At 48.6% G+C, this 23,997-nt stretch overlaps 1 protein-coding gene across 1 annotated transcript in view; it reads right to left on the reverse strand.

Annotated features, from left to right (window-relative positions):
- mark2a (MAP/microtubule affinity-regulating kinase 2a) overlaps positions 1-23,997 on the reverse strand; it is a 64,482-nt gene that overhangs the window by 17,865 nt on the left and 22,620 nt on the right. Inside the window, 12 exon segments of the mRNA XM_048230047.1 lie at positions 1,453-1,508; positions 2,252-2,375; positions 2,705-2,817; positions 4,146-4,245; positions 4,740-4,859; positions 6,100-6,336; positions 14,363-14,419; positions 14,970-15,040; positions 15,905-15,963; positions 18,782-18,834; positions 20,198-20,251; positions 21,510-21,680. Of these exon segments, the coding sequence (XP_048086004.1) occupies positions 1,453-1,508; positions 2,252-2,375; positions 2,705-2,817; positions 4,146-4,245; positions 4,740-4,859; positions 6,100-6,336; positions 14,363-14,419; positions 14,970-15,040; positions 15,905-15,963; positions 18,782-18,834; positions 20,198-20,251; positions 21,510-21,680 (1,215 nt within the window).

A 23,997-nucleotide genomic window follows, 5' to 3' on the forward strand; every position in this document is an offset into this window, starting at 1 on the left:
GTGTGTGTGCTTAGGAAGTGGGGGTATTAAGATGCCTTTCAGGAGGTGTTGCATATCTAACTGGGCAGATTTAAATTCAAATCCCCTGATATGCATTTCACAGGTTGGGAGAGAAAAAGAGGCTATAGGGAAAAGAGTGAAGAGATTGAAGAGTGTGTGTGATACATGTGGCTCTGTCTGTGTGTGTGTGTGTGTGTGTGTGGATAACTCTTATTTGGCAGGTTGCACCAATAGGCAAGAGGCCAGCATCTTGGCTGGTAAACACAACAATCTCCACACACACACACACACACACACACACACACGCCGTCTGTATTCCTGGGACTCAGACCAAAGAAGCCCACTCAGAGAGATGACACACACACACACACACACACACACACACACACACACACACACACACACACACACTCAGAGAGATGACCCCCATCATAGGGGAGGAAAGTGTGTGTGCATGTGACAAAGATTGAGTTGAAAAGTATTGTGTGTGTAATGCTCCAGCGGCAATGAAAGCCAAGCATCCGACAGCAAGGTGGCAGGCGTTATCAATGGCTGGACGGATGATCGACGACCGGCCTGATTATTCCCAGGCAGCAAAGCAGGTTAGCAGGTATGGCCAAGGCATGCTACGCGTTAATACAGGCGGTGGTGGTGGTTCGGTATTAGGCGGCATGCAGGTGGCAGGCAGGCAGGTCCTCAGGTACGCAGGTGACAGCGCTGGCAGGTGGTGGCAGGTGGTGGTGGCAGGTGGCAGGATGGCATTAGTGTGGTGATGGTGGCAGGCAGAACTGTCCGGTCAGGTTGATGGATTTGAAAGATGGTCCCATTAAGCAGGAGCTGGCGGTCATGACCCATCCCAGAGATCGTCCATGACAGATGAACCAAATTATGATCACCGAATCAATACAACACACACAAGAGAGAGAGGAGGAGGGAGAGAGGGGGGAGGGAGGGAGGGGGAGGGGAGGGAGAGGGGGGAGAGGAGGAGGAGAGGGAGAGGGAGAGGGGAGGGAGGGAGGGAGAAGGCAGGGAGAGGAGAGAGAGGAGAGAGGGAGAGAGAGAGCAGAGAGGGGAGAGGGAGAGGAGAGGGGAGGGAGAGAGAGGGGGAGAGGAGGGAGGAGGGGAGGGAGAGAAGGCAGGAGGGAGAGAGGGGGGGAAAGCACAAAGACACCAGAGAGAAAGAGAGATAAACAGATATTGGCAATCAGACACCCTGGAGATGAGGAGGCCAGAGGTAAAAAAAGAAGGGGATAGAGATGAGGTGGAGGAGATAGATGAGTAGATAGATGAATAGATAGATGAATGAATGCTGACAGTCCCCAAGAGGAAATTCAAGACGAGCAGTGAAAGAGCGATGGAGAGAAAAGTGTGATGTGGTGAAGAGGAGAAGAGGAGAAGGAGGCAGGTAAAGAGAGTGTGTGTGTGTGTGTGTGTGTGTGTGTGTGTACTCACGGAGGAGGGCGTAGGGGTTTTCCGGCGCTCACTGGTGGCCAGGGGGCTGGCCGGCACTGAGGTGGGGCAGTGAGTGATGTGCTTTAGTCACCCTGGATGTGTTTAGGAAGGCAGGAGCCTGAGAGAGAGAGAGAGAGAGGGAGAGGGAGTGGGAGAGAGGGAGAGAGAAGAAAGGGAGAGAGGGAGGAGAGAGAGAGAGGGAGGAGGAGGGAGAGAGAGAGAAGAGGGGAGGGAGAGAGAGAGAGAGAGAGAAAGGGAGGAGGAGAGAGAGGAGAGAGAGAGAAGAGAGGGGGAGGGAGGGAGGGAGAGAGAGGGAGGGAGAGAGAGGTGGAGAGAGAGGAAGAGAGAGAGAGAGAGGGAGGAATTACTGGGAGAGAGGAGAGAGAGAGAGAGAAGAAGGGAGAGGAGAGAGGAAGAGAGAGAGGGAGAGGGAGGAGGGAGAGAGAGAGAGAGAGGGAGGGAGGGAGGGAGAGAGAGAGAGAGAGAGAGAGAGGGAGAGGGAGGAGAGAGAGAGATAGAGCACAGAGAGAGGGAGAGAGGGAGAGAGAGAGAGGAGAGGAGAGAGAGAGAGAGAAGAAGGGAGAGAGAGAGAGGAGAGAGATGAAGGAAAGAAGTAGGTCATGGTGAGATCACCGTTAAAATAACAAGTGATCTGCAGTTTAAATGAATATTATTATTCTTGTATGCATTGATAACGTGTTATGTGTGTGCACATTACCATGGTCGGAGCGTGTGTGTGTGTGTGTGTGTGTGTGTGTGTGTGTGTGTGTGTGTGTGCGCGTGCATGCGTGTGCATTACCATGGTCAGAGCGGCGGCTGTTGGGCTTGGATGAGGTACTGCGCTGCATCTTGTGAGAGGGGGACTGGGTGTTACTGTTGGTGAGGTCATTTCCTGTGTGGGACTTCAGATTGATGGTCTCATCCTGTCAATACCACAAAAACATTGGTCCATGAGAAGTGTGTGTATGTGTGTGTGTATGTGGATGGGTTTGAGTGCATGTTTGAGTGCACATACCATGGGAGTGTGGGTTTGTGCTTGGGTATATCGTGTGTGTATAAACAGGTTTGTGTGTGTCTGTGAGTGTGTGTGTGTGTGTGTGTGTGGTCTTATCTAACGCACCTCTGAGTTCTGGTATCATGTGCGTGTAAACAGGTTTGTTTGTGTGTGTGTGTGTGTGTGTGTGTGTGTGTGTGTGTGTGTGTGTGTGTGTGTGTGTGTGTGTGTGTGTGTGTGTGCTCTTATCGTACTCACCTCTGAGTTCTTGTACTCCAGTAAGAGATATGTGGCCATAACATCATTGTATTTTTGGTTGACGAGGGAGTCCTGTATGACCTCATGAGTGAAACCCATCTTTATCATCAACTCTGCCAGGGAACAACAAATTATCTCATTTAACACCGGTACACATGCAGAACACACACACAACAAACAGACAAAACACACAAACAAAACAAGCACAACACACAAACAAAACACGCACAACACACAAACAAAACACACACAACACACAAACAAAACACGCACAACACACAAACAAAACACACACAAACAAAACACACACAACACTCAAACAAAACACGCACAACACACAAACAAAACACACACAAACAAAACACACACAACACTCAAACAAAACACGCACAACACACAAACAAAACACACAAACACATTAACAGGGACCTAACTGACAGACAGTCACACGAGCAGTAAGTGAAAGTCTGTAAGCACCATTGTAGGAAACCGCTTCCTGTGCACAGAACCGCAGGTGAGAACTCCATGCTGCTCAGAGTGCACTCAACCCATCACTAGTTTCACTTGAACTGTGATATACTTCTCTTACTCACACACTTACACATTCAAAACACATCCTGAGTGTAAGTGTGTGTGTGTGTGTGTGTGTGTGTGTGTTTGTGTGTGTGTGTGTGTGTGTGTGTGTGTGTGTGTGTGTGTGTGTGTGTGTGTGTGTGTGTGTGTGTGTGCGCGCGCACGTACACCTATACTGTATATGTCACTGCGTGGGAATGTTTGTGTGAGTGTGTGTGCATGCGTGTGCACATGCTTGTACATGCAAGCAATCATGTGATCAGCTTTTCACTACCTGTGGAGGAACCAGACACCAACATTGACATACATACACCTTTCAGGAGACCAACAGATACATACATACACCTTTCAGGAGACCCAACAGATACATACATACACCTTTCAGGAGACCAACAGATACATACATACACCTTTCAGGAGACCCAACAGATACATACATACACCTTTCAGGAGACCAACAGAGACATATATACACCTTTCAGACCAACAGAGACATATATACACCCTCGACCAACAGATACATATATATACCTTTCAGACCAACAGATACATACATACACCTTTCAGGAGACCAACAGATACATACATACACCTTTCAGGAGACCAACAGAGACATATATACACCTTTCAGACCAACAGAGACATATATACACCTTTCAGACCAACAGATACATATATACACCTTTCAGACCAACAGATACATACATACACCTTTCAGACCAACAGAGACATACATACACCTTCCAGACACCTGCTCCAGGTGCAGTGAGGCAGGCTAAACACACGTCGCCAAGTGATCTCCCACACTTTCCTCAACCCTTGACTCCTGATCTCGCCCCTCGGACTGGCGCACCGTGGCGGTGCTGACCTGTCCTCCGGGGGTCCTTGTAGTCGGGCTGCGGCTCCAGGAAGGGCTTGAGCTCGTCGTCCTCGTGCCCCACGTTTATCCAGCGGTCCTTCATCGCCTGCTGCTGGGCCAAACACAGGGGAGGGGGAGAGAGGAGAGGAGGAGGAGAGAGAGGGGAGGAGAGGAGGAGAGAGAGGAGGAGGAGGAGAGAGAGGGGAGGAGAGGAGGAGAGAGAGGGGGAGGAGGAGAGAGAGGGGAGGAGGAGGAGAGAGAGGAGAAAGGAGGAGAGAGAGGGAGGAGGAGGAGAGGAGGAGAGAGAGGGGAGGAGGAGAGGAGAGAGGAGAGGAGGAGGAGAGAGGAGAGGAGGAGGAGAGGAGGAGGAGGAGGGAAAGAAGGAAGGGATTAGCTAGAGAGAATATTTAAGTGTGTGTGCGTGTGCGTGTGTGTGTGTGCAGCGTTTGTGTGTGTGTTTAGGCAGGCGCTTTGTGCGTATGTATGTGCCATGTGTTTGTGCAGAGTGTGTTTGTATGTGCGTGTGTGTTTGTGTTTCAGCGCAGTGTGTTTCCGCGGTGCATGTCCGTGTGTGTGTGCGGCGCGGGTAGTGTGTGTTCGCACCTCCAAGCTGCCTCTTTTGGTCGGGTTGAGAATGAGGAACTTCTTCAGTAGGTTCTCGCAGTCCGTGGACATGTAGAACGGGATCCGGTACTTTCCCCGTAGAACCCTCTCACGCAACTCCTACACACACACACACACATTATATGACTCAGTGCAGGAGTACACTGCACACTGGAATGTCGAATCGATCATGACAAGTTCCAACTAAATTCCATTCATTTCCCATTTCACTGGTAAACCCCTGGACCTCCAAACAGTGGCTCACCCACATGAGCATTACACATTAGCATGCACACATAGCCACTTAAAAACACCACAAACAAAACATATTAGAATTGCTTTCAATCAAATACCCTTATACTCAAAAACTCACCCATATGCAAACAAACAATTATTACCACACGCTAGTCCACTCTCAGAGACAGACATAATAAACAAACAATTATTACCACACGCTAGTCCACTCTCAGAGACCGAAATGAACAAACAATTATTACCACACGCTAGTCCACTCTCAGAGACAGACATAATAAACAAACAAATCAAGTAACAAAACCAGCACACACAGGGCCCGACCCATTTCTCCCCTCCACTTGGTTTTGAGTGCCCTCGACAGTAAAGTCCCCTCCACAGAGGAAGTGGGGGTGAAGATCTTTCCCTATGAATTGGGACACCACTATATGCAAATTAGCGTAGCAAACGTGCTCATCTACGTCACGCGCAGCGTCGACGTTGTCTAACGGTAGTAGCCTGCTACTATTTTCATTCAGGAACATTCCCGTTCCAGCGGTCGTGTTGACTGTTGTGTGAGCTGTGTTTGGTCAACGTCTGGTTAATCAACACAGATATTCGTGTTCATGTGAACGCCGGAACACACATCCTAAACATTGACGAAACTACCCAGATCAGATATATAACGTTATTTGATGGGCACTCTCTCAAATAACTCGGCAGATATCATGAACATCGTCAGATAGCTTCGTGAGATATTTTCTAACATTAGTGTTCAAAACTCGACAGTCCTTTGGATGTGCATCAAACTAACATATTCCAACACATTTAAACATTTTAATATGCTAATTTGCGAAAATATATGAGCAATGCAATTTTTGGCCGGCCTGCTGAGCTCGCACGGTATCCTGGAATTTAATTTAATCTCCCACTTGGTTTTAAGCCTGCATCGGTGCTGGCTATACTTTGAGGGTTGATTTTAAGGGGAAAATAGCACTTCCCCTTGCTCCCTAAAGTAATGGGACACCCTACGCCTGCTGCCGTGCACGTGCAAAAACGAGGGTTAGGGTGAAAATCTAGGGGAAGGGGAGGTATTGGGACGGGCCCACGCACACACACAAGTCCTAACCTTTAGGTTCTGTCCGTCGAAGGGCAGTGACCCACTGACGAGTGTGTGTAGAGGGATGACCCCAGGCTCCAGATCGCCGACTGGCCCGCCGCATCTTTTGCCCTGGAAGAGCTCGGGCGCGGCGTAGGGCGGGGAGCCGCAGAACGTGTCCAGCTTGCTGCCCATCGTGAACTTGTTGCTGAAGCCGAAGTCAGCGATCTTGATGTTCATGTCTGCGTCCAGGAGCAGGTTCTCTGCCTGAGGGACCAGCCAAAGGTCAAAAGTCAAAGGTTAACCATAGACTATACGACTGATGGAGACAAGCAGCAGATGAGCAACAACACAGACAAGGATTAGGAGATATGGAACATGTGATCACACACACACAAAAAGGTCAAAGGTTAACCATAGACTATAAGACTGGTGGAGACAAGCAGGAGATGAGCAAAACAGAGGTGGGTAGGAGATATGGAACATGTGATCACACACACACAAAGATACAGATCGGCACGCTAGCCCAGCTCCTTAACCACTTCACTACCACCACCCTACAGGCTACTGCACGCTAGCCCAGCTCCTTAACCACTACACTACCACTACAGGCTGCACGCTAGCCCAGCTCCTTAACCACTACACTACCACCACCCTGGCACGCACGCCAGCCCAGCTCCTTAACCACTACACTACTGCACCAGCCCAGCTCCTTAACCACTACACTACTGCACGCTAGCCCAGCTCCTTAACCACTACACTACCACCACCTCTGCACTGCACGCCAGCCCAGCTCCTTAACCACTACACTACCACCACCCTACAGGCTACTGCACGCTAGCCCAGCTCCTTAACCACTACACTACTGCACGCTAGCCCAGCTCCTTAACCACTACACTACCACCACCCTACAGGCTACTGCACGCTAGCCCAGCTCCTTAACCACTACACTACCACCACCCTACAGGCTACTGCACTTTATCATCATCCAATACAGGAACTCTCAACTCTCATCTAGCTTAGAACCAGAGACGGCTGATGAAGCCATTTCGTTCCATTGGTGAATCCTCTTATGATTCATCTATACAATCTTTGTCAGAACAGTGGGAATTAGAACAGTGGGAACAGAACAGTGGGAATTAGAACAGTGGGAAATAGCAGCGGAGTTGAGAACCGCTCGTCTAGTTCATCCACATCCCACGACAGCATAAAACCCACTTCACCGACTAGTTCAGTTCTAGAGTTCTCAGTTCTCCTCCTGAGGGCCCATCTAAATGGCATTGTGTTCTATCTATCCCTGCCCAAACCACAGCCAATTAAGTCAGAGCAATTCCAATGCATTTGATTGACAGGCAAGTCAGGCATATAAACAGTTCATCCAGAGAGCAGAGGGTGGGGCTTATAGAGCATGGGCATTTGTTTGTGCCTTAAAGGTAAACTATGCAGTATTGGCCATGTCCTTACTGTTCCTTACTATTTTTGCTTCTATTCGCTGGCTCTGTCATGACGAATGTCTGAGAAACTCCATCACTACATTGTTCTAGCCGGTGCCTGGCGTATATGTGTATTTAAATGCAGTACTTCCTGACACTGAGGCCGTTGGCCCGCCGGCCCACAGTTGCAAGGGTGGTTTTTCCGCTCACAGGCGCTAGGGGGAAGCGAGACGGCCACCATTCAACCCCAAAAAAGTCATATAACCATTCCAATGACTCTGAAGCTGTTAAATGAAGGTACATTAAGCTAAAAAACTTGCATATTAAGCAAAAAACCTGCATAGTGTGCCTTTAAGTTATCAACAATTGTGAAACCTTTCCAACATAATGACCTGTTTTCTTAATCTTACAACAACCCACCCACGCCTGAATTCCAGCCCTGCGTCTGAGAGCTTCAGGGCCTGAGAGAACTGCGAGGCATGCAGAAGTGTGTGTGTGTGTGTGTGTATGGGGGGACACCACTTTGCCCCAAACAAAGAACGGATGGGTTCTAGAGCTGGTTCTGTTAAGAACGGATGGGTTCTAGAGCTGGTTCTGTTAAGCATTCTTTGAACACTGGTGCCATCACGCAAATCAGCCTGCCAGCTCTGCCACTTAGAAGCGGAACCGTGGTAATCAAGGATGCATCATCGGCGGAGAGCGTTGCACAATGCCCAAAGGAAGTAAACGGCAGTAGCAAGCCCTGATTGCCTTCCTCTACACACGGGACACTGAACACGCCCACTCCTGTTCTCTGGAAAGAAAACAACCAGCTGGGAAACCAACTTTTCAGGTTCTGAACCAATTCATGTTTAGTCCAAATGCTCCCAACAGAGACCAGAACCAAACCCATTCCTTGTTGGCATTTGAGCAGGACTGATTTGAGCAGGGTTGATTAGAGCAGGACTGATCACTGATCTAGTTCATTGATCTTCAGCCTAATCTCAGGTGTGCGGAATGCTGCATGCAGGTAGAGCACTGCGTGGGAGTCGGGGTTTGGGCGTGGCTAGAGTGCTAGTATGCAAATGTGCTGTTGGCAGCATATTACATTACATTACATTACATTACGCAGACACTTCTTGACCAAAGTGACTTACATATGTCAGCTATATTACAAGGGATCGTGATTGTCCCCCCGAGCAACTTGGGGTTAAGTGCCTTGCTCAAGGGCACAACGGTGGAAGCCGGGAATTGAACCGACAACTTTCAGGCTACTGCACACTAGCCCAGCTCCTTAACCACTAAACTACTGCACGCTAACCCAGCTCCTTAACCACTACACTACTGCACACTAGCCCAGCTCCTTAACCACTACACTACCACCACCCTTCAGGCTACTGCACGCTAGCCCAGCTCCTTAACCACTATGCTACTGCACGCTAGCCCAGCTCCTTAACCACTACACTACTGCACACTAGCCCAGCTCCTTAACCACTTACACTGCCACCACCCTACAGGCTACTGCACGCCAGCTCCAGCTCCTTAACCACTACACTACTGCACATTAGCCCAGCTCTTGACCACTACAGGCTACTGCACACTCAGCCCAGCTCCTTAACCACTAAACTACTGCACGCCAGCCCAGCTCTAACCACTACACTACTGCACATTAGCCCAGCTCCTTAACCACTACACTGCCACCACCCTACAGGCTACTGCACGCCAGCCCAGCTCCTTAGGGCCATCCTTAAAAAATATTTTCGCTTGTCGTGAACCCGACCGACCCTGTCAATTTAGAATCGACCCAAATATTTATTTTTTTCCCTTTTTAGTCCGGAATCGACTTGCCGGTTGTAAACTTATACCGACCGATTTTGTTTTTTTACTCTAAACAACCAATACAAATGCAATAAAATAATATTTCTTTAGTAGGCCCAAGTATTGTGAATATAAATTGCCTACATGCAAACGTGGCTCACTTTAAAAAACCTGTGGCGTCATCTCTACACCATTGGTTTTACGATGTCACACTATGGCCTACGCCGCTTCATTCACACAAACCGATAACGCTTTTATTTGGCATCGGTTCTGGAAGAACTGTGGCCAGATCTTTTTCTCATCCCTTTCTCCCCTAGTCTAACGGGTGACCGTGGTCGAGTATTGAAATTGGTTGTGGTCTATTCAGCATTTCTCAAAATATGGGTCCGCAACATGGAGACTGCTGGTCCGCTGGAGTCGTGGAGTGAAATTAGGCCCGGTGCTTCATCTGATAATTTGCTGCGCGAAAGATCAAGAAACCGGGATCGAAAAAAAAGAAAACAAACGCTTCTGCTATCGGCGTCATTAAACATGGAGCCCTACAATTAAGTGGTGGTATGAGCATTCATTCAATGCGCTCCTGCGCTGAGAGAAACTGAAACTAATCGATAACGTTGGTATCAAAGCCCGCCAACCTGTTGGAAGGCTATTTATTTATTTAACGAAACTTAACACAACGACGTTGTTTTTGAACTTCCTTAGAAACAGAGCAGAGACTGTATAATACACTGTATAGCATTGAGTATTGTATAGTCAAATTTCAATATAACGCGGCTAAGAGCTTTATTGTAGCCTTCTTTCTGGGTACATGTAGATGAGCCTTTATGACCCAAAAGTCTGCCATGACCGGCCCTCAGGTCAAAGAAGTTTGAGAAAGGCTGGTCTATATAACCTGTATCAGAATGAGGTTTGTAATGGTGCGCTCTGAAGGCACGGGTTGAAGACCCAGTCAGTTACGCCACGATATGCACATTTGTGTAAATTCATTCCTACGTAATCACCATGACCAAAATTGTACTTTTGTTTTTACTTTGAATCTTGAAAAAAAAAATATTGACCTACCTACCGCACTCCATTTTTAAAATTTTTTGGCTGTTACTGCAAACAAAAATATTTTTTTTTAAGGATGGCCTTAACCACTACACTCACTGCACGCCAGCCCAGCTCCTTAACCACTACACTACTGCACGCCAGCCCAGCTCCCCAATCCACTACACTACTGCACACTAGCCTAGCTCCTTAACCACTAAACTACTGCACGCTAGCCCAGCTCCTTAACCACTACACTACTGCACGCCAGCCCAGCTCCCCTTAACCACTACACTACCACCACCCTACAGGCTACTGCACGCAGCCCAGCTCCTCAACCACTACACTACTGCACGCCAGCCCAGCTCCTTAACCACTTACACTACCACCACCCTACAGGCTACTGCACGCTAGCCCAGCTCCTTAACCACTACACTACTGCACGCTAGCCCAGCTCCTTAACCACTACAGGCTACTGCACACTAGCCCAGCTCCTTAACCACTAAACTACTGCACGCTAGCCCTGCTCCTTAACCACTACACTACTACACGCTAGCCCAGCTCCTTAACCACTACACTACTGCATGCTAGCCCATCTCCTTAACCGCTACACTAGCACCCCCCTGTGCACAGGCCACAGCATATGTAGGTGAGAGCAGGAGATGCTAATATCCATGTCACTGCTTTAGGGGCTTTTTAACTGCCAAAGGAGGAAACTAAAAAGCTGTGAGAACGTCCTGGAAAGCCAAGTGGCCCCTCCCTTTTGATCCTGTGGTGATACTCATGACTGTTGCCGCAAGGAAAACAGGTCACCTGACGTCACAGTGCACAGGAGTGCTACTCAGGTTCTCACTAAAGCTTGTGTACTCATGTACACACACACACACAGACACACAGACACACAGACACACACACACATTCATGCACCCTTGGTGTTTGATTTACAGTTTGGAAAATGAACTAATGAACAGCTTTCTGACAATGTGTTGGTTTCATATGAACAAAGCTAGTCCAAGGACTCAAGCTCATATGACGGCATGCAAGACAGGACCAGTAATGAAAATGCATTAGAGTTATATTATGTGAACGCTTAAAAGGGTAGAAGTTGTAATTTAATGCCATATCGGTATCTATGGCTATATCATGGCAAAGAAAGGTGTGATAAAACACTACAAATTAGATATTTAAAGAAAGAAAGGTGTGATAAAACACTACAAATTAGAGATTTAAAGAAAGAAAGGTGTGATAAAACACTACAAATTAGAGAAAATCACATAATGAATTCTTGCTCAAGGAAGTAAATGAGATTCTTGCTCAAGAGGGAAGTAACCCAAATATTTAGCCGAGAGTCTGCAACTGATTTTGGGAGCAGGCCAGCAGAGAGGCGTGAATGTGATAGTGAAAGCTAGAGGAGAGCGTGAGTGTGTGTGTGTGTGAGGGAGAGTGTGTATGAGTGAAGTGAAGTGTGAATGTGAGTGTGAAGGTGTGGTGAAGTGTGAAGTGTGAGTGAGAGTGTGAGTGAGGTGTGTGTGTGTATGAGAATGAAGTGAGTGTGAATGTGAATGTGGTGTGAATGTGAGTGAGAGTGAGAATGTGTGTGTGTATGAGTGAGAGTGAGGAGTGTGTGTGTGTGTATGAGTGAGAGGATGCGGAGTGTGGAGTGTGTGTAAGGAGGAGAGTGAGAGTGTGAATGTGAGTGTGGAGTGTGAGTGAGATGGAGCGGAGTGAGAGTGTGAGGAGAGTGTGTGTGTGTGTATGAGTGAGAGTGAGTGTGAATGGGAATGTGAGTAGAATGGGAGTGTGAATGTGAATGTGAGTGTGAGTGTGAGTGTGAGTGTGAGTGTGAGTGTGAGTGAGAGTGTGTGTGTGTGTATGAGTGAGAGTGAGAGTGTGAATGTGAATGTGAGTGTGAATGTGAGTGTGAGTGTGAATGTGAATGTGAGTGTGAATGTGAGTGTGAATGTGAGTGTGAATGTGAGTGTGAATGTGAATGTGAGTGTGAATGTGAATGTGAGTGTGAATGTGAGTGTGAATGTGAGTGTGAATGTGAGTGTGAATGTGAGTGTGAATGTGAGTGTGAATGTGAATGTGAGTGTGAATGTGAGTGTGAATGTGAGTGTGAATGTGAGTGTGAATGTGAGTGTGAATGTGAGTGTGAATGTGAGTGTGAATGTGAGTGTGAATGTGAGTGTGAATGTGAATGTGAGTGTGAGTGAGTGTGTGTGTGTGTATGAGTGAGAGTGAGAGCGTGAGTGTGAGTGTGTGTATGAGTGAGAGTGAGAGTGTGAATGTGAGTGTGAGTGTGAGTGAGAGTGTGAGTGTGAATGTGAATGTGAGTGTGAATGTGAGTGTGAGTGAGAGTGTGTGTGTGTGTATGAGTGTGAGTGAGAGTGTGAATGTGAGTGTGAGTGTGAGTGTGAGCAGGAACAGATCAGTGGGCATCTAGGGATTACAGTCCTTTGTTCCGTGTTCCTTAATGCTGAATAACTAGATGAAGTGTTCTGTAATGCTGAATAACTAGATGAAATGTTCCTTAATGCTGAATAACTAGATGAAGTGTTCCTTAATGCTGAATAACTAGATGAAATGTTCCTTAATGCTGAATAACTAGATGAAGTGTTCCTTAATGCTGAATAACTAGATGAAGTGTTCCGTAATGCTGAATAACTAGATGATGTTCCGTGTTCCGTAATGCTGAATAACTAGATGATGTTCCGTGTTCCGTAATGCTGAATAACTAGATGATGTTCCGTGTTCCTTAATGCTGAATAAATAGATGACTGAGCTACTGATTGAAGCACAGAATGGCGCCGCTAGTTTCCAAAGCTGTAAACATGACACTGGGGCACGTCTGACGCATACACACTATTGTGATTTACGACTGGACTGAACCGTAAACAACTGCATGTCACTACCAAATGTCAGTTTGTTAATCTGTGACGAGTGATGCTTCTCTGCCGTTACTATGTCCTACTGCATTTTGAGAGCCCCTCCACGGAGGATCCTGATTGGTCCCAGGGGATGCGGGCGGCCGGGACGCGTTTCACAAAAACACACACGACAGGACGTCACATGACAGGAAGCAGGAAATCACCCCATTTTTCCTGATGATGATGTCATTTTCATTTCCTGAGGCGGTTTTGCCCTTCAGCAGCCCTCACTAAGCCCCCAGTACACACACGCGCATACACACAAATTAACACACACACACACACACACACACACAAATTAACACACACGCGCATACACACATATTAACACACACGCGCACACACACATATTAATACACACGCGCACACACACATTTTAACACACACACGAACACATGGGCAGTCGTGGCCCACTGGTTAGGACTCCAGACTTGTAAATCGAGGGTTAAACAGTTCAGCCCTCACCAGGCCGCGGCTGAAGTCCCTGAGCACCTAACCCCTCACTGCTCCCCTGAGCGCTGTTGTTGCAGTAGCCTGGTGCTGGGATTAGTGTGTGCTTCACCTCACTGTGTGCTGTTTGTGTTTCACTAATTCACCGATTGGGTTAAATGCAGAGACCAAATTTCCCTCACGGGATCAAAAAAGTATATATACTTATACACACGCGCGCACACACACATATTAACACACATGCGCGCACACATACATATTAACACACACGCGCATGCACATACACACAAATTAACACACACGCGCACACACACATATTAACACACACGCACATACACACACATTTTAACACACACGCACATACACACAAATTAACACACACACACACACACACACTAACATATACACACACACACAAATTAACACACACTCACATACACACTAACACTCACACACACACAAATTAACACACACACACACACACACACACACACACACACACACGCACGCATTAACACACACTCTCTCACACACACTCTCTCACACACACTCTCTCACACACACACTCACACACAGAAGGACGACTGCACACCAGTGGCATCACCCACACACACTGCTCCACCCACACACATCCTTTAGCAGAGCGCTGCTTACCTTCAGGTCTCTGTGTACGATGCACTTCTGGTGGCAGTACTGCACAGCAGACACTATCTGTGGGCACAGAGCAGAGCAGGCAGCAGCTGCAGCATTAATCTCTTATTCAACCAGCATGCACGCACGCACGCACACACAAACACACACGCGCGCACCCAGGCACACACACACGCACGCACGCTACACACACAGTTCTCACAGCGGGCTCTCATTAAACTGATGAAACGCTTAATTGAATTCTCCAAACAAGTTGAGCAGACGGCCGCGGCCTCAGTTTCTCCTGCAGAACAGCAATAAGGAGAAAGGACACAAACAAACAGCGCTCCTGTTCTCGTTAGTCAAGGCTGACTACAACACACACACAGGTTACAGAACCTGCTGTGGCCATGCTCTCTCACACACACACACACCACACACACACACACACACACACACACACACCTCTGGGGCAGGGCAGGTTAGGTAGAGTGACTGAGACTGACATTACTTCTCAGAGTGCTGCTGTCAGTTTCAGAACAGGAAATCAGTTCCTATCCAAACAGTGAAAAGAAAAACAAAGCTTGACACACACACACACACAAACACACACACACAGTTTTGGTCTCACCTGTCGGAACTTGGCACGAGCTTCTTTTTCTTTCATTCTTCCGTGGGCAACAAGGTAATCAAACACTTCACCTGCACAGAGGAGACAGGACGCCAGGAGACAGCACGGAGATGAGAGAGCAAGTCAAGTACTTAACACTAATAAACCGCACTTTGGAACTTTAGATACAGCAAGAAAGAAGAACACACAAAAGAGTAACAAAGAAAGAGAGGGTTACAGGTTCATCTACAAGTGCTTACACCTAGCAACGGCACTCTGTAACCATAGAAACAGCAGCTGGGAGATGGGCCCAGCAGGGGTATTGTGTACCTGTGTCCCCATGGTTACCCACTGCAGGAGACTCATAGACAACTCAGAGTGGAGTCTGAAGCTGTTTTGTTGTTACATACGATACGATCAGTCACATACGATACGTCACATACGATATGGGAACTCACTACACATCTCAATTGGTCACCATTGATGTACCCACACTGGTTGTCTGGGCAACACAGTGACCAATCCAAAATAATGATTGCGGGGGAAAATGACTAGCACGCTTACTTTTAATTCAGCACATTTTACATGATCCTAATGCCCCCAATGCTAGACAGACCAATAACATGTCTCAGATGCCAGAAATCCAGTCCAATCGGACCTGAGCTGTAACGTTGATAGTTATGTCTTCTGGTACTCAGGCTCGTGGAAATTGGACCAAATTGCACACACCGAATTAGATGGGGATTCACCCCGATTCAGGCCCGACTGAGCTGAGTCTATAATTGTGTCTATTGGGCATAACAGTATAGCAAAACATTATGGGAAGGTCTCATGCTACTCCCAAGGTCATAGGTCAAAGGTCAAGCGCCAGGTAGGCTCTGTAAGACTGGATGAAAGTGGCGGTAAGAGATAGATGAAGATGATGAAGATGAGGATGACGAAGATGCACCACTCACCTCCACTGGCGTACTCCATGATCAGGTACAGCGTCTTCTCCGTCTCAATCACCGTCACCCTCAATATCGCCATACACACACGCACATGCAAAGACGTTATTATATTAGCACGCACACACACGCACACACACGCACACACGCACACACACGCACACACACGCACACACACGCACACACACGCACACACACACACGCACACACACGCACACACGCACACACACACACGCACACACACGCACACACGCACAGAGTAGGTGTTGGCGCGAAACTGAATGTTAAAACCATGACACACTCAAAAACTACGCGCTGAACTCTCCAGAATAGAGACAGTGGTGCGGTGTGTAAGGTCGCAGGGGCGGTGTGTGTAGGGGCGGTGTGTAAGGCCGCAGGGGCGGTGTGTGTAGGGGTGTGTGTAAGGCCGTGTAGGTGTGTGTGTGTGTGTGTGTAAGGTCGCAGGGGCGTGGTGTGTAAGGTCAGGGGCGGTGTGTAGGGGTGTGTGTAAGGCCGCAGGGGCGGTGTGTAAGGCCGTGGGGCGTGTGTGTGTAAGGCCGTGTGGGGCGTGTGTAAGGCCGTGTGGGGCGTGTGTGTAGGGCGTGTGTGTAAGGCCGTGTGGGGCGTGTGTGTGTAGGGGCGTGTGTGTAAGGCCGCAGGGGCGGTGTGTAAGGCCGCAGGGGCGGTGTGTAGGGGCGGTGTGTAAGGTCGCAGGGGCGGTGTGTAGGGGCGGTGTGTGTAGGTGCGTGTGTAAGGCCGGTGGGGCGGTGTGTAAGGCCGCAGGGGCGGTGTGTAAGGCCGCAGGGGCGGTGTGTAGGGGCGTGTGTGTAAGGCCGTGTGGGGCGTGTGTGTAGGTGTGTGTGTGTAAGGCCGTGTGGGGCGTGTGTGTAGGCGTGTGTGTGTGTGTGTAAGGTCGTGTGGGGCGCGTGTGTGTAGGGGTGTGTGTGTAAGGCCGTGTGGGGCGTGTGTGTGTAGGTGCGTGTGTAAGGCCGTGTGGGGCGTGTGTGTAGGTGCGTGTGTGTAAGGCCGTGTGGGGCGTGTGTGTGTAGGTGCGTGTGTGTAAGGTCGTGTGGGGCGTGTGTGTGTAGGGGCGTGTGTGTAGGGGCGTGTGTGTGTAGGGGTGTGTGTAAGGCCGTGTGGGGCGTGTGTGTAGGTGTGTGTGTGTGTGAGGCGTGTGTGTGGGCGTGTGTGTGTGTAAGGCCGTGGGGCGGTGTGTAGGTGCGGTGTGTAAGGCCGGTGGGGCGGTGTGTAGGGGCGGTGTGTAAGGCCGTGGGGCGGTGTGTAGGGGGTGTGTGTAAGGCCGCAGGGGCGGTGTGTAAGGCCGCAGGGGCGGTGTGTAAGGCCGCAGGGGCGGTGTGTGTAGGGGTGTGTGTAAGGCCGTGTGGGGCGTGTGTGTGTAGGCGTGTGTGTGTAGGGGCGTGTGTGTAAGGCCGTGTGGGGCGTGTGTGTGTAGGGGCGTGTGTGTGTAGGTGCGTGTGTGTAAGGCCGTGGGGCGTGTGTGTGTAGGGCGTGTGTGTAAGGCCGGGGCGTGTGTGTGTAGGTGCGTGTGTGTAAGGCCGTGTGGGGCGTGTGTGTGTAGGGGCGTGTGTGTGTAGGTGCGTGTGTGTAAGGCCGTGTGGGGCGTGTGTGTGTAGGTGTGTGTGTGTAAGGCCGTGTGGGGCGTGTGTGTGTAGGGGCGTGTGTGTGTAGGTGCGTGTGTGTAAGGCCGTGTGGGGCGTGTGTGTAAGGCCGTGTGGGGCGTGTGTGTGTAGGGGTGTGTGTGTAGGCGTGTGTGTGTAGGGGCGTGTGTGTAAGGCCGTGTGGGGCGTGTGTGTGTAGGTGCGTGTGTGTAAGGCCGTGTGGTGCGTGTGTGTAAGGCCGTGTGGGGCGTGTGTGTAAGGTCGCAGGGGCGGTGTGTAAGGTCGTGGGGCGTGTGTGTAGGTGCGTGTGTAAGGCTGCAGGGGCGTGTGTGTAAGGCCGTGTGGGGCGTGTGTGTAAGGTCGCAGGGGCGGTGTGTAGGGGTGTGGCCGGTGGGGCGGTGTGTAAGGCCGGTGGGGCGGTGTGTAAGGCCGCAGGGGCGTGTGTGTGTAGGGGCGGTAAGGTCGGTGGGGCGTGGTGTGTGTAGGTGCGTGGTGTGTAAGGTCGCGGTGGGGCGTGGTGTGTGTGTAGGGGCGTGTGTGTAAGGTCGTGTGGGGCGTGTGTGTGTAGGGGTGTGTGTGTAAGGCGTGTGTGTGTGGTGCGTGTGTGTAAGGCCGTGTGGGGCGTGTGTGTGTAGGGGTGTGTGTGTAAGGCCGTGTGGGGCGTGTGTGTAGGGGCGTGTGTGTAGGCGTGTGTGTGTAAGGCCGTGTGGGGTGTGTGTGTAAGGCCGTGTGGGGCGTGTGTGTGTAGGTGCGTGTGTGTAAGGCCGTGTGGGGCGTGTGTGTGTGTGTAGAGGCGTGTGTGTGTAGGCGTGTGTGTGTAGGGGCGTGTGTGTGTAGGTGCGTGTGTGTAAGGCCGTGTGGGGCGTGTGTGTAAGGCCGTAGGGGCGTGTGTGTAAGGCCGTGTGGGGCGTGTGTGTGTGTGTGTAAGGCGGTGTGGTTTGGGGGCGTGTGGTGTGTGTGTGTAAGGCGGTGTGGTTTGGGGGCGTGTGGTGTGTGTGTGTAAAGTGTGGATTTAGAGCGTGTAATTGTATTGTGTGGCAGAGCCGTATGGTTTGAGGCCATTAATGGTGTATTAGTAATGCGCCGCTAGCTGACCAGATGCCACCACGAGTATGTGGAGATCAGCGGCAGTATGGCAGCACTCATAAGCCCTCAATGCTGCTTAATCTGCCCTGAACTCCACTCCACTCCACTCAGGAGGAAGGAGGAGGAGACGCGGAGTTTGGGCCATCCTGAGACGGCCGTGTCACGACGCGGAGATCTCAACTCACCGATGTTGGGATGATTCAGCTGCTTCATGATCCGCACTTCTCGGAATAGCTGTGGATTGGACAGAAACACATGCGTCAAACAGAAAAACAAACAAACAAACAAACAAACAACCAAACAGGAAGTGACAAATGCAAACAAACACAGAGACAGACAGGAAGTGACAGACAGATGGATAGATATGAAGCCAAACAGGTCCAGTGTTTCCCACAGAACTGAATTTTATTTGTGGTGGTAGGTTTGCAGAATTAACTTGAATGCAACAGTTTTTAACAAATTAGCACAGCGTGGTTATGATGCTAACCAGCTTTAAGCACAATTTAGTACAACCTGGAAAATCATTGTGTGGTGGTCAATGTTGATATTAAATAAGTCAATGTATGGGAAACACTGAGGTCACTACAGGGCCTCATAGCGAGGACAACGACACGCATGAACAGAATCTCCGTGGGGTTGAACAGGTCGAACGTGGTTGAACACGCACATGAACAGAATCTCCGCATGTTTTTCCCTTCGTTCAGACACTAGCTCATTTACATAACGTCCGTCGGAAATGCTAGGAGGGAGAAAAGGTTTCAAATGGCCAGTTGTTGTCAGGATATACGCCTGCCGCCTGACATCCGCAGAACATCCGGACTTACACATAGGTATGAAAGCAGCTGAAGCTTGTTGATGTGTGTGTGCCCAAGTGTGCGAGTGTGTAATGTATGGGCATACAGATGGCTCAGGATAGTGTGTGAGTGCATGTGTGTGTTTGTGTGTGTTTGTGTGTATGTGTATGTGTGTGTGTGTGTGTGTGTGTGTGTGTGTGTGTGGACAGGCTGGAGTGACAACAGACAACAGAGGTCAATGAGTATCTGTGTGTGTGTTGTTGTTTATGTGTGTGTCAGACATAGGAAATAGTTCAGACTAATTTCCTGTAATTATGACCCCATCGCTCTCTCGGCCGGTCACTAAGGGCCTGCCTTGTCTGGACAGAAGCAGGAATGGGGGCTGGACTCCCAGTGCTAAAAGGTTTTTGGGGGCTTACAGTGCTAAAGGCGTTTTGGGGGGCTTACAGAGCTAAAGGCGTTTTAGGAAGCTAAACAAAGGGATCCACTTCCTCACACAACTTGGGAGAGAGATTGCAAAGATAAGAGTAAAGAAAGAGAGAAAGAAAGGAAGAGAGAGAGAGAGAGAGAGAGAGAGAGAGAGAGAGAGAGAGAGAGAGAGAGAGAGAGGAAACAAAGACAGAGACCCCATTGATACTGTAAACCCTTATGAGTGTCCATATGTGAACCTTTTACAAACTAGCAGAGTTGAACCTTTCAGGTGTTCATGTCATGTGTATGTGTGTGTGTGTGTGTGTGTGTGTGTGTGTGTGTGTGTGAGAGTTCAGCCTTTCAAGTGTTCATGTTGTGTGTGTGTTTTTTACCTTTTGTAGGCTAGAAGAGTTTAGCTGGGTCTTATCTATGATCTTCACAGCCACCTGTGAGGAGATGGAGAGAGAGGCTCGAGTGAGGCCACTGAACTGGACAGTACACGTACACACACACACTGTCCTGACAACATACTTATCTGTTCTGTTTTTTCTCTCTTTGCCACACACACACACACACACACACACACACACACACACACACACACACCAAGCACTCATCAGGTGTACACACACACACACACACATTGCAAACAAGGGAAAAGTGCTGAGAAGTGAAGGTCAAAAAGCAAACACACGAGAAATCCAAGTTTGAACATAACTGTGTGCTGGGCAAACACACTGAAAAAATAATAATAATAATAATAAACTGTCACACACACACATGTACAGAGAGAGACCTAGGCAATCACACACAACTGTCTGCTACAATCAACCTATGCAATCTGAGAGAGAGAGAGAGAGAGAGAACACATGGAGAGAGAGAGAGAGAGAGAGAGAGCAGGAGAGAGAGAGAGAGCAGGGAGAGAGAGAGAGAGAGCAGGGAGAGAGAGAGCAGGGAGGGAGAGAGAGAGAGAGCAGGGAGAGCTAGATAATGTGAAAGACAGAAAAACAGAAATGCAAAGAAAAGGAGAGAATGCTGAGAGAGAATGTGGGAGAGATAGAAAAAGAGGAATATGAGAGAAAGAGAGAGAGAGGGGATGATGGGTATGTCTAGAGGAAGGAGGACAGAGAGAGAGAGAGAAAGAGAGAGAGAAAGAGAGAGAGAGCGAGAAAAAAGGTTTTAGGGAAAGTAATTGTCTCTGTTTGCAGTGCTTTCACTGCAGTCATCCAACACAGAGAGATTTCAGAGGCGTGCGCGCACACACACACACACACACTTTAGAGCCCTAGGAGGTAACTAGGTCAGGGATGAAAGTGGACATTTTTTAAAAGGTGAGATTACTGGCAGCTAATGGTGGTGCTGCTCATTACAGATCTGAGGGCCTTGTTCCTCATTCCCAAATCATCCCTCTCATTCCCAAATCATCCCCTCAGGAATCAGGAATCAAACACATTTTTAAAGACCTTCTGTAGTCCCTTGAAGTCTCGGGTGACTGTGTTATAACACAAACACTCACATACACACTCGGCTATCATTCCCCCAGATGCATGCACACACACACACACACACACACACACACACACACACACACACACAAAACATAACACACACACACGCAGACACACACACACTCCAAACATAACACACACACAGACACAGACACAGACACAGATCCCATGGCCCCATATATTTGGGCATTCTCACCTCCTTCCCTGTGAGTGTGTGTCGGGCCAGTTTGACCTTGGCAAAGTTGCCCTTGCCGATGGTCTTGATGAGCCGGTAGTTCCCCACCTGGGGCAGGTCGTCGTCCACCGCGCTCGACATGGACTTCCTGTTCCGCGACGAGTTGGAGCTGCTCTTAGAGACCCCATGGGACTAGGGCAGAGGAGGGAGAATTATTATTATTATTGTTATTATTATTATTATTATTATCATTAACATTATAATACGGCATTGAAATGCATTTGATCATTTCTTCTCATCATTATTGCTGGATCAGGAGGTCCACAGATGCTGTATTGTGGAAACTCCAAACAAATAAAAGTAAGACCTACAGAGAAGCAGAGAGGAAGAGAGAGGCCGCAACCACACCGAACAGAGCAGGCCCGCTAGAGTGCTGCTGAGGATTCTCATCACTATGTGCTGCTGAGGATTCTAACCACTGGAACTATGTTTCTTTTTAGGCATTTACTCTAATTCTGCCATTCCATTCCATATCTGCCTCTCTCTCTAAACCAGTTTCCTGCCTTCGTCTTGCAGGCTGAATGTTTTCCCTCTCTTGCCATACCTCCCACTCTACTCTCACTCACGCACGCACGCACGCACGCACGCACGCACGCACGCACGCACGCACACACACACACACACACACACACAGCCTCTTTACCTCTTTCAATCTGTCCCTTTCCCTCTTTATAATACCTGCATATCTCCCTTCTTCTAACTCTCTTCCTCCACTGAAGTAGATTGAACAGGACTTTGTAAAGAGCACAGTGTGTGTGTGTGTGTGTGTGTGTGTGTGTGTGTGTGTGTGTGTACTAACTACAACACTGGCAGGATGAGAGGACTTCATGACAAATAGACAGAGAAGGAAGAAAAGCAACATGGTGGAGCGGTGACAGCTCAGCTCAGTAACCCAGCAGCACACAAATCAACCAGCCAACCCACAGAACAACACAACACCCAGGCCTCACTGGAGCCACTGGCCAACAGAGAGATGGAGGGAGGGAGAGAGGGAGAGGGAGGGAGGGAGGAAGGGAGGAGAAAGACAGAGAGACAGAAAGAGTGAGAGAGAGAGGATAGACAGAGAGAGAGAGAAGGAGGGACAGAAGGAGTGAGAGAGAGAGGATAGACAGAGAGAGAGAGAAGGAGGGACAGAAGGAGTGAGAGAGAGAGGATAGACAGAGAGAGAGTTTGTTGTAACTCTTTCTTTTCTTCTCCTCTCTCTCCCCCCCCCTCCCTGACCCTCTCTCCATTTCTCTCCCCCCCCCCCTCCCTGACTCCCCCCTCCTGGACCCTCTCCATTTCTCTCCAGTGGACAGTGAGGCCACTGTCTGCACCATCATGGCACCGCTTAACCCATGAACCCACTGGGCACTAACGCCACCTCTATACACGCCACGCCAGTCTACGCACCCTGGCACGGCGCAGCCAATCAAATCACTCAGCCAATCCAATCACTCCGACTGACCGATGGAGGAGCTTAACAATGGGGATGCCCGTAGACAGTCGAGGGTCAAGGATCAAGGCTTTGTGTACAGATAGGAGTGGCATAATCTGTCACATTACACACACACACGTGTCACACACACACACGGCGTACACACACACACGCACACACACACACACACACACACACACACACACACACACACACACACACACTGCATTGCATTACACACACACCGTGCGTACACACACAGTACACAGGAATGAATTATGAGAGCTTCGACATCTGTTGCACAACCTTTGCTGCAGACTCATTGTACTGGAACAATGGGGATCAGCACAACGTGAAACTGAATGAGTGAATAAATAAATAAATAAATAAAATGATAAATAAATAAATGAGTGAGTGAGTGAGTGATTGAGTGTGAGAGTGAATGAATGATTAATGAATTGAATGAATGAATGGAATGAATGAATGAATAATTAACGATTAATACACACGCATATCTATTACCACACACACGCATATGAATAGACAACAGAGCTTCTGTTGCAATTTGCTAAACTGACTTGCCTAATGTTAGTATATATGTTTGAGAGAGCATGTGTTATTGTTTGAGTGAATGAATGAATGAATGAATGAATGAATAATTGAGTGAATGAATGATTGAATAATTGAATGAATGAATGAATAATTGAGTGAATGAATGATTGAATAATTGAATGAATGAATGAATGAATAATTGAGTGAATGAATGATTGAATAATTGAATGAATGAATGAATGAATAATTGAGTGAATGAATGATTGAATAATTGAATGAATGAATGAATGAATGAATGAATGAATGAATAATTGAGTGTATGACCTCATTTGTACTGGGAACAATGGGGATCAAATAACGGAAACTGAATGAGGAATAAATAAATAAATAAATAAATAAATAAATAAATAAATAAATAAATGAGTGATTGAGTGAGCGAGTGAATGAATGATTGAATAATTGAATGAATGAATGAATGAA

Source organism: Alosa alosa, chromosome 2 (genome assembly GCF_017589495.1).
Source record: "Alosa alosa isolate M-15738 ecotype Scorff River chromosome 2, AALO_Geno_1.1, whole genome shotgun sequence".
Taxonomy (NCBI): Eukaryota; Metazoa; Chordata; class Actinopteri; order Clupeiformes; family Clupeidae; genus Alosa; species Alosa alosa.